General features: G+C 41.7%; 1 protein-coding gene across 5 annotated transcripts in view; it reads left to right on the forward strand.

The window, feature by feature from the left end:
• Nucleotides 1–12,027, forward strand: part of ulk4 (unc-51 like kinase 4) — a 411,327-nt gene that overhangs the window by 18,491 nt on the left and 380,809 nt on the right. For all 5 annotated transcript variants that reach the window (XM_078539600.1, XM_078539595.1, XM_078539598.1 and 2 more), the window contains 4 exons: nucleotides 284–385; nucleotides 1,944–2,027; nucleotides 3,629–3,704; nucleotides 10,442–10,540. In XM_078539600.1, the coding sequence (XP_078395726.1) occupies nucleotides 284–385; nucleotides 1,944–2,027; nucleotides 3,629–3,704; nucleotides 10,442–10,540 (361 nt within the window). The remainder of the gene's footprint in view (nucleotides 1–283; nucleotides 386–1,943; nucleotides 2,028–3,628; nucleotides 3,705–10,441; nucleotides 10,541–12,027) is intronic.

Raw genomic sequence — 12,027 nt, forward strand, 5'->3', positions numbered from 1 at the left:
TTCAAAACTAAACTTTACATAAGCAGGTCAACATGCCCAGATTTAACAATGTTCTAATTACAGTATATTTGACACAAGAAGATACAGGGGATATCCATCACTTTCTCCTGTCCATTTTGGAAGTGGAAAATAATTTAGTCAAATCATTGAGTACAGACTAGGTCTACTTGGTCAGATTCATTTTTTTTTTAGCAATATTTCCCTCTTCTGCAAGAAGGATATATAATTGAATGTTGTTCAGGTTATTTTGATATGTTTCATTTGACACAAATTTACCTTTTAGGGTCTTCAACATATATGGCTCCTGAAATTCTGAAGGGTGAAGATTGTTCTCCAGTCAGTGATTTATGGTCACTGGGCTGTGTACTGTATGAGATGTTTACAGGTTGGTTTTTGAACATGTTCATTTGTAATCTTTCTTTGTACTCCCTCTGCCACCACTGTATTGAAAAGTCATGAGTTTTATGCTGTCTGATACCTTGTCAGTGCCAGTTTTTCCACCCTTCCTTATCTATTACTTCACTTCATATTTTTGTTTTTTCAAAGCTGAGCCAACACACTGCTGGTAAACATGATCATGTGACTTTGAAAAATGTGAAAACATAGGTGCTACTACTTCATGAAAAGGCTGATTTAAGCACCATTTCTGCTGTTGCAAGTAATTGGAGTTTTTAATGTGCTGTTTTGACAAAACATTATATTATACAAGTTATTGCTGTGTTAAGTTTTCCATGATATGTAATGTCTGCAGTTGTGACATTCCCCAATAGTCATGTCAGTCCTTGCACTAATTAAAATCTAGAGCTACCGATAAAAATGTTCGACATGCAACAACTTTTTCACGTATCTGTAGGTCACTGGATGAATCAGGGTTAGGAACCCTGCATCCCTGACAAACTGTTGCTATTAGCTAACTTGACACATACTGGATGTTTGAATCTATAACCTACCTCGTGTACATGGCTCACCCTGTCACTGCTTTAAAGAGCTATCAGGGCATTCCATTACCTCTTTTTGGAATGGAACCTGTTATGTTGAAATCAATTTTATCAGCTTCCTTGGAGTATAAGGCTTTTTTTTGGAGTTCAAAAGCACACTCTACCCTCTTAGCTCTCTTTCAAATAGGATAGACAGATTTTTAGTCACCCAGAGAATCAAGGGGTTTAGGGAGCTTGCAGGAAAATGGAGTTGAGGCAAATGATCAACCATAATCGTATTGAATGGCAGACAGACTTGAGGGGCCGTATACTCTACTCCCCATGCTCCTATTTCTTATGGCCTTATGATCCAGCTAGGAGAACTTGTCTTTTATCTTGGGGGCTGAGGTTTAAATTCAGCCCAGACTGATGGGGTGAAAATCTTCTCTGGCTGCTGGTTGCAAGAGTCCTGTGTGAAAAGAGTTAAGGCAAGATCTTTAGTATGAAGCCTTCTCTAATTCAACAATAATTGACAACTTTACTCAGGGATGTCACAAGAAACATGGTATAGAAAATGGAGACATGTCCCACTGGTACCCTAGGTGGTGCTCTTATAAGATTGGGGCTGAGGCAGAATTAATGGAGCTTTTCTCTAAATCTAGAGATACCATACTGACCTAGAAGAATTTGATGTTGTCAATGGGTGCCTGAAATGGGAAGAATTTAATTCTCTAGCACTAATATCCTTCACCTTGTTGAGTACAAAAATTCAGAAAGGGAAATAAAAACACTTGTGGATTATTAGAAGTAAATTCTAACGGATGATAAGCAAGATTTCTAAATTAAATTCTTCTGAAATTCAGCAGCACAGTTGAACAAGTTAAAACTTGGAGAGATTAAGAAAACAATAAATTATTAAGGTGGCTGCTAAAGTTGCTTTTGTATTGGTGCTTGTAGTGTGATGCTCAAGCTTTGAGCTGTTGTTTACAAAATTCATTACTCATGACTGCAATGTTTACTCAACAGGAAAACCACCATTTTTCTCCAAAAACTTATCTGAGCTGGCCGAAATGATTTTGTACAAAGATCCACCACCACCTAAGCCTCAAGGTTCAGTAATTTTTCAAAATATTTTAGAAAGCATTCAAGCCAGTACTGAATAACTGTTGTTGCCTGACCTCAGTCCCATTGCCACCAGAAAGTTTGTCCACACTTTTGCTCTTCGATTTGATCAATGCCTGCCATCCTCCACTCTCCTTAAATTCCAATTTAACCAAAACTCAGATGGCCCAATTCTGTCTTGGTTAATATTTGACCTCCATCAACCCTAACTTTGTTGATTTGCATTGACATCCTGAATTTCAAAATATCAAATTTAAACTGCTAATCATTCTCAAAATCCTTCATGGCCACACCACATTTTATCTGCTTTACATCTGCCCACACCCTTTAGTTCTCTGACCTTTATGTATCACCTCCTTATTGGTGGAAGAGCCTTTGGTACTCACAGTCCTACTCATTGCAATTCCCTCTTAAAACTTTCTTAAAACTCATCTTTTTGATCAACCTTTTAGTCCCCCTTCCTAATCTCTACCTCCATAGCTTGATGCCTGTTCACCTTCCTATTTTCCATTTATAAAGTGCCCGGTATTGTTTATTACATTAAAAGCGCTATAATCGTTTGGTAGCATTGCTGAAAAAGAGAAATGCTATTGAAGCTTTTCATCTTGCACTCATCAGGACAGCTATGCATGATAAACCAACAGTAAAAGGAAGAACAATTTATACTGCATGACAAGAGAGTGCTGATTGGTTGGCAGGTGAACACTGATTAGAATCTACTTGCCAACCAAACAATACTTCCTTCTCATGCAGTATAGATTGGTGTTCCCTTTATTATTAGTTTATCTTGCATAGCTGTCCTGATGAGTGCAAGATGAAAAGCTTCAATAGCATGTCTCTTTTTTCAGCCTTTGTAATTGCATGTTGTTGTTCCTCTTCCCATTTTCTTTCCAGGAGGTATAAGTCACAGCCTGATTCACTGCATAGTGTGTAAATACTCAGTAAAAGTCGCCAGGGTGGCACATTGCAAATGTGCCCTGCACCTGTATTGCAAAGCAAGAGTGCAGTGGAAAGAAAAACACGTGTTCTCATCCTCAGCACCAAATTCTGTGTGCGATAACTTCAACAAAGAGAGAGGAAGTCCACTTCCACTTATCTTGGGGCTTGTGTGAATGCCTGAAAACATTTTAATGCATGAGCTCCCAAGTGCATCTGAAAAGAATGACCTCTTTTGCTGTTCCTCCCACAGCAAGACTTCATGGGCCATTTTGCCCATGTTTCTCCTTCCAATCATTATCTTGCAGGACATATTTGCCTTTCAGAGCAAGAAAGAAAATGCCTCTGCTTTTAAGGGTGAATATCATCCATTTAAGTGCTGTAGCCAGTTTACAGTCCTAATTCCCTGTTCAAAATTTCCACATACAGAGAACCCTAGTAAATTAAGAGTCCAACCTCAGTTTGCAGAGTTCGGTGCAACTTGATTGGAACGATTGACAGATTCTTCAGCTTTAGTTGTGTGATTTAAGTTACAGTTTACTTACAGTTTTAAATGGAAAGTATCTCAGTGCAAAATTTGTATTTTGTGATTATTACTGGTTAATTTGTGGACGATTTGCTACCAAATTTGAAACATTTTTATTCCCTGTCAGAATCTACTGGGCAAAAACCTTCCACTGAATTTCTTGGTTTGATTGAAGACTTACTTCAGAAAGACCCTTCAAAAAGGTAATTGAATTGGGACATCGCCTGAGGGCTTTAATCTTCCTTTACAACAGGTGATAAGAGAAATTGGTTCCCTGTGAAATAATATTAGGACATGAATGCAACAGATGGTTATTGAATGACTACAGCTTGAATGGTGGGTTTCTTGAATATTTTGGTATTTAGATTATAATTTTGTTGGAAAACCTTTCCATACTTTACTGTCATTTACTCTCCTCCATTTACATACTGATTTTAGTTATTTTAGGATATATCACATGCCTTACATTCTTGCTGATGTTTGGAGCTGAAAGCAGCCTCCTTTAGTCAAAGAGCCACAGTGATGCCCAAAACAATGTTGAGTATGCTATGGGCAGAAATTTCCCCCTGTCTGGGGGGTCGTGTGGGGGTGGGTGCGAACCCGACTGGGGACGCGCCGTCATTTTACGTGGGTGGGCCAATTAAGGCCTGCCCATTGTGATGCGTGCCTGGAAGCACTGAGCGCTCCCTGTGCGGGCAGGGGGATTCCCTGAGTGGTTCCCTGTGCTCTTTCGTGCATGCGTGCGAAAGAGCGCAGAGATCTCCCTGAGGCACCTCAGGGAGATCAGCTTAAGGTTTTAAAATTTAAATAAACGAAAAAAAAACTTTTAAAACATGAGCTGGGACATGTCAATGAATTTTTTCAAAATTTTTTATTTAATTAATAAATCCTTCATGAAACCTCATTCCACCCCTGGATGAGGTTTCATGAAAAATGCGAAGGCCGCCTGGGCTCTTCGCCTGCCCGTCAACCTTAAGGTTGGACGGGCAGCTCAGTTAAGTACTTCAATTAGTTTTAACAGGCCTTAATAGGCCTTTGACAGTTCGGCGGGCGGGCAGCTGATTCTGCTGCGCGCCCGCCGAACTGAGGGTCAAAATGACGCGCGGTGACGTTGGGATGCTCGCCCGATGTCATTGCGCGTCATTTTACGCGTCAGCGAGCAGGCCCCATTCCCCACCTGCTGACGGGAAAATGTTGCCCTATGATACAAAAACAGAAGATGCTGAAATACTCGTCAGGTCAGGCAGCATCTGTGGAGTGAAACAGAGTTAAAGTATGGAATTTCACAGCCCCTTCTGCTGGCAGGATTTTCCAGTCCTGCTGAAGTTGAAGGACTTTTGAATGGCTCTCCGCATTTTCCAGTCCTGCCCTTGCCTTGATGGGGGCCGCAAAATTCCACACAAGGTTTGAGGTCAGTGATGACCTGATTGAAGTTCTAATGAAGGGTCATCGTCGACCTGAAATGTTAACTCTGTTTCTCTCCACAGATTTAATGAGTATTTTCAACATTTTCTGTTTCCAATTCACATTTCAAACATCTACAGTATTTTGCTTTTGTATTAGCATGTATGCTGTGAGGTGGACAAGGTTACCTGCATGGGGCATATTTTTCTCCATGTGATGATTTAAAAGTTGAAGTTGACCTTGATCTAAAGAAGGATTTAGATCACTTAAAATTTGAAATAAGATAGTCATAGATTTAAAAAATTTATTTTATTTTATTTTACTTGGCCATAACAATTTAAGTTGTAGCTTAGTTTCATCTCATTATGAAGGACTGGACTGGTTGAATTTTAAATAATTTGTTTAGATTTTTGTTGAAGGCTATTTAATGTATTTTTAAAAATTGTTTCATTAATTTCCAAGTGCTATTGCACACAGGGAGTGGAGACAAAGTATCGTTCGAGGGCAGGTGATAATTGGAGCAGGAACAACCAATGGTCCAGACCAGCGTAGGCCAATGGGGAAAGTAATGAGAGTTGGGTGGATTGAGGTTTGAGGTGATTCATGGCGGGGGGAAGATAGAGCGGGGCAAGAGGTGGTGGGTGGAGAGGGGAAGGCAGAGCAAGGTTAGATGCAAACGGGAGGAGGCAGGTGTGGTGAATTATACCAAGGAATAAAACAGAGAATTAGAGAACTGAGATTGGGCAAAGAATTGAAGGCTCCCAGAGGACACAGCAGCACCTGGAGCCCAGAAGATGTAGCCACACTGCTGAAACCAATATATCCAGCCCAGAGCTGTTGGCAGATAAGGGTGACAGGACTAGCAAAGAAGAGGAAAAGGGAGGGGATAGCTGATATTCATTGAATGGAAAGGCTGGTGTTGTGAACTGACCTGAATGCTGGTGTTTAAGCTTTTGGTAAAAGGCAAGCTAATCCTGGCTATAAGAACATAAGAAATAGGAGCAGGAGCTGGCTGTTTGGCCCTTGAGCCTGCTTCGCTATTCAGCAAGATCATAGCTGATCTAATCATGGCCTCAATTCCATTTTCCTGCCTACCTCCTTGTAGATCAAAAGTCTGTCTAACTCAGCCTTGAATATATTGAATGACCCGCCTCCACTGTTCAGTGGGGTAGAGAATTCAAAAGATTAATGATCATCTGAGAGAAGAAATTTATTCTCGTCTCTTTCTTAAATGGAAGGCCCCTTATTTTAAAACTGTGCCCCTAGATCTCGATTCCCCCACAAGAGGAAACATCCTCTCAGTAGCAACCTTGGGAAACCTCCTCAATCATATGTTGCAATTAGATCACCTCTCATTCTTCTAAACTCCAAGGAGATTGGCTCAGATTATTCAGTCTTTCCCCATAAGACAGCCCCTTCATCTAAGGAATCAACCTAGTGAACCTTCTCTCAACTGCCCCCAATGTAAATTTATCCCTCCTTACATAAGGAGACCAAAACTGTATCTAGGACTCTAGGTGTGATCTCACCAACACCCTGTCTAGTTGTAGCAAGACTTCCCTCCTGGACCTGCATGCTAACTTTTTGTGATTTATGTACAAGGACCCCCAGGCCCCTCTGTTCTGTAGTGTTCTGAAGTCTTTCTCCATTTGAATAATCTGCTTTTCTATTCTTCCTTCCAAAGTGGATAACCTCATGTTTTCACACGTTATACTCCATCAGACAATTTCTTGCCCACTTATTTAACCTATCTAGATCGCTTTTCACACTCTTTGGGCCGGATTTTCATGTTTGAGGCGGGAGTTAGGATATTTCTTAATGTTGCGATCCCGCCTCCTACCGGACAGTCTGGGCTGGCAAGATTTTCATCCAGTGAGGGCAGGGACAGCCTGGAGTCGGGCCTGTAACCGGAGGCAGGCTGATAGGAACATAGGAACACTAGAGCAAGAGTAGGCCATTCGGCCTGTCAAGCCTGCTCCGCCATTCAGTTAGATCGTGGCTGATCATCCACCTCAATGTCACTTTCCTGAGCTATCCATATACATCTTGATGTCATTGGTATCCAGAAATCTATTCATTTCTGTCTTGAACATGCTCAATGATTGATCTTCCACAACCCTCCGGGATGGAGAATTCCAAAGATTCACCACCCTCTGAGTGAAGAAATTCCTCCTCATCTCAGTCCAATTCTGAGACTGTGCCCTCTGGTTCAAGGCTTATCAGCCAGGTGAAACATCCTACCCTTATCTACCCTGTCACGCCCTGTGAGAATTTTGTAAGTTTCAATGAGATCACGTTTCATTCTTCAAAACTCTAGGGGCAGAATTTTATGTCCCACAGGGGGCAGGGTGCGTGCCCCCCGACCCGACCGGGCATTAAATCGTGCGAGAAGACGTCGGGCGAGTGTCCTGATGTCATCGTGCACTCGCGCAATATTTTGGCTTTTTGTGCTTCAACTTTTCTGTTGCGTGAGTGCACAATGACATCGAGACACTTGCCCGATGTCTTCTCGTGCAATTTAACGCCTGATTGGGTTGGGCGAGCGTCCCGATGTCATTGCGTACTCGTGCAATATTTCGCTTGATGGGCACGCATAAAAGTTGGAAGTGCGCCCGCTGACAATTAAGAGCGCAATTAAGCACTAACAGTTCAATTGTCTCTGATTTTTTTGTTGCCCTTCCAATGTTACGGTTGGCGGATGGGCGAATTGGCCAGGCAGCCTTTGCATTTTTCATCAAACCTCATCCTAGGGCGAGATGAAATTTCCGTGATGAAATAAAAGAAAAATAAATATCTGTGGGCAGCATTTTTATCAGCAGTATTTTCACGTGATTGATTATGATGCACAGACAATTTTTTTCAGCTTTTTAAACCTTTAGCTTAGCTTCTTCAGGTCTCCAGCACCCTGAGGCAGCTGCCTGCCTTCAGGGAGCTTTCTTGCAGTGCTCACCCGTGCCCACGGAAACGCCATTGCCTGCCCTCTCCCCGCCCCCAACCTGGCAGCACTGAGCTTTTCAGCGCACGTTTCACACTGGCTGGCCGTTAATTGGCCAGTCAGTGTGAAATTGTGGTTGGGGGCCGATCGCGGTTGGGGACCCATTTCCCGGCCACTCCTGGGCCCGCCGATTGGGTGGGCTCACAAAGGTTAAATTCAGGCCAAGCAAATACAGGCCCTGTTTCCTCAATCTCTCCACATAAGACAATCCCATCATCCCAGGGTTTAGTCTGGTGAACATCCGTTGCACTCCCCCCATGGCAAGTATATCCTTCCTTAGATAAGGCGACCAAAACTATACACAATATTTCAGGTGGGGTCTCACCAAGACTCTATGCAATTGCAGCAAGGCATCTTTACTCCTGCACTCAAATCCCCTTGCGATGAAGACCAACATACCTTTTGCCTTCCTAGTTGCTTGCTGCACCTGCATGCTAGCTTTTACTGACTCATGAACAAGGACACTCAGGTCCCTTTGGATATTAACACCTCCGAACATCACACTACTTAAGAAATACTCTGACTTTCTGTTTTTTCTACCAAAGCAGATACTTTGCATTTATTCACATTATATTAGAATACTTCACACTTATTCACATTATATTCTATCTGCCATGTTCTTGCCTATTCACTTAGCCTGACCAAGTCCCCTTGAAGCCTCCTAACATCCTCCTCACAACTCACATTCCCACGTGATTTTATGACACTAGCAAATTCGGAAAAATTAAATTTGGTCCCCACATCCAAATCATTTGTATAGGTTGTAAATAGTTGTGACCCCAGTACTGATCCTTGCATACCCTACTAGTAACAGCTTGTCATCCTGAGAATGACCCATTTATTCCTACCCTCTATTTTCTGTCTGTTAACCGATTCTCAACCCATACCAGTATATGACCCCCAATTCCATGTGCCCTAATTTTGTTTACTAACCTCCAGTGTGGAACCTTATCAGAACCCTTCTGAAAATCCAAAATACACCACATCCACATCCTTTATCTATTTTACAAGTAACATCCTCAAAACCCCAACAGGTTTGTCATATATGATTTCCCTTTCATAAATCCATGTTGACTCTGCCCAATTATCATTATTTTCCAAGTGTCTAGTTATCACATCCTTTACAATAGATGCTAACATTTTCCCTACTACTGACGTCAAACTAACTGGTCTGTAGTTCTTTTGTCTCTCACCCTCCCTTCTTAAATAGTGGGATTACTTTTGCTACTTTCTAGTCTGCAGGGACCTTTACAAAATCTGTACAATTTCAAAAGATATCCACCAATGTGTCCATTAGCTCTATAGCTACCTCCTTAAACACTAGGATGTAGCTCATCACGTCCAGCGGATTTATCAAACTTCCAATACAATTAATTTTGATTCAGAGGCAGCCAAGTTAAAACGTCCACCTTTGTTTGCAGAGGCATTGTCCCGGTTCTGCAGATCAGTATGAAGCCCCCCCCCCACTTTACCCTCCATCAAAATTGTGGAAGTTCCCAAATGATCACATCTGCATTGAAGCTGGCAACATTAGTGTGCAAGGTCTCGACTCACCCCCTTTGCCAGTGCTGGAAATGGGAGTAGGAATCTGAGATCTGAACCCCAGCCATTATTTTTAAATCCCACCTGACGCACTTCAGATCCGTGTCAGGACCCTTCGTGTCCTCCTCCGGAAAGTCCTCCGAGATAATATCCAGGGAATCACTAAACCCGCCATTCACCGCCTCGCTCGACATGGAGGCGTTAAACGCATCTTTGGCCTCATTTACGAGGAAACTCGCAGGGTTCTCAAGACTCAGTCACGCAAGACTGTTACCGCCATGGATGTGGTCTATACACTGAAACGCCAAGGGCGAACTCTGTATGGGTTCGGTGGTTGAGAACTGTTAACAAAAACATCTCACAACTTGCTTTCCCAACTGTTTTTGTATCATCAGCAAATTTGGCTACAACATATTCGGTCCCTTCATCCAAGTTATTAATATAGATTATAAATGGTTGAGGCCCCATCATTGATCCCTGTGGCACCTTTAGTTACAGTTTGCCAACCTGAAAGTGATTCATTTATCCCAACCCTGTTTCATGTTAGTTAGCCAATCCTCTATCCATGCTAATAGTATAATTGCAGTAGCTGGATGTGAGGACAAGGTCAATTGCAGATCTCGCTGAGGAGGTCGGTTAGCTTATCTGACATGGCCCTGCACATCAAGCAAAGATCAATTCTAGTGGCAATATGCAATAATTGGTATTTTCTAGTTTGTGACAGCACCCAGTCAAGAACTATGTCTATGAAAGTTAGAGCAACCCCGGCCTCAATTAGTAGGATTATTGTAATACAAATTAAATACAGGTGGGACAGAGATAGTTGGTGCATTAATTACCTCAAACCCGTAGATTTTTCCAAGTCAAAATCAATTTAGGATCTGAAAAAGGAAGTGTATGGTTTGGGTTTATGGGAAATACGTTAGGATTTTCTATAGCTTACTTAAACTTAACATTTGTATTTGGTAATGAATAAAGGTTTTGCTTTTCACATCATAGGCTAAACTGGAGAGGCTTACTGCAGCATCCTTTCTGGGGAGGAGCCTTTGCTGGATGTGAAAAATCCTTCAGTGAAGAAGACAACAGTTGCAGCTTGAGGTCAGTAGCAAAAGAAGGTTGATGATTTAACATTGAGTTGTCTCCCAAAACACCATCATTGTACATTTACATAGCTATTTTCTATCTGACACTTTTTTTTTCACGATTTCCAAAAAATGTTCTTGCTGCTTTTTGAATTCATGGCTCAACATTATAGTTATGGATTTAAATTAATTGGTGTCAACCAGTTTGTTAATATTCTATTTACCATATAAAGATTGCGTACCTTGTAACTGAGTGTTTTTGCTTCCCATGAACTTGTATATAAAACCAATGTTTAAATTTGCAAGCAGGGCAAACTGGGTATCAGGAAATTTTCTGAGTGCCCCCGCGAATGTTACCCTAACAATTCTGGGTGATAAGCTTCCTGATCCTTCACTGGCTCTGAGAATACAAAGGTGGCCACTTCAATATAATCTCAAACGGAAGCTCAAAATGTTGGAAATACTCAAAAAATTCAGGAGGGTTGGCAACCCTGTCCGACACATGTATCAGGAGCTGAAGGGTGGAAATTTATATGCCATTTCCCCTTTCAATGAAAAATGACAGTGTCAAAAAAAATTCAGAAGGGCGGTAGTTGAAGGTGGGGTGGGGGTGGGAGATAGAAAGTTTAACAATTGTTTTCAATCACTTCAGTCCCAGACAACCTGCCAATTCCCTCATAATTGGGCTAGACATAGAAAAAAATGAATTGAAAGCTGGAGGGTGGGGAGACAAATGAAAAAAGGAATTGATTGGAATACCTAAATGATGGCAAGTACTTACCTAGGATGGTTACTGCTGCAGCCAAGATACTGCCACGGTGCTCTCAAGATCCAGCGCAACCTACCCTGTTAACCACCCCCGCTCATGTCTATTGGCTTGTATGCCTGCCTGCCAAAGCTCCAACTACTGTCACTGTTGCATTGTCACTGCTCATTCACCATACTACTTACTTTCACCCAGGTTGCATGCAACAGTGCCTGGAAGATCTATCCATCATGCCGAGGAGCTCCTGGACAATCCAGGAGGGTTGGCAAACATACTGTTTTTGTCGCTCACCGCATTATGCCATTGGGTTGAAAAGCATGTAAAATTTGTTGAGAGCTAAAAGAGGCTGTTGGAGAGTGGAAGTAGGGTTATGAATAAGTTTCCTGTTTCCACCGAACTCTCTATTCTCACTAAATTGCTATTGCCATGCGCTTTATAGTTGCTAAGATTATGTTATCATAGGCTGTTCTGCCAAGAGAACTTGGGAATTGGGCTTTCCCAGGTCCTATAAGGTAATATAAAGACTTCATCATTTGTGTAAAACTGTTGCAATATTATTGGTCTGGGAAGACAGCTCTGAAACAACTATTTAATAACTTTTCTGCATTTGGGAATTTTAAAATTCAAAATGAATGTGTATGCACATGTACACGATTTCACAAAGAAGCAACTTGCACATCTTTTTAAGGCATTAACTTAAATGTCACATTTTACTTCAATTTTGCATTTTGAGCTCT

This window comes from Cetorhinus maximus, chromosome 3 (assembly GCF_964194155.1).
Source record: "Cetorhinus maximus chromosome 3, sCetMax3.hap1.1, whole genome shotgun sequence".
Taxonomy (NCBI): Eukaryota; Metazoa; Chordata; class Chondrichthyes; order Lamniformes; family Cetorhinidae; genus Cetorhinus; species Cetorhinus maximus.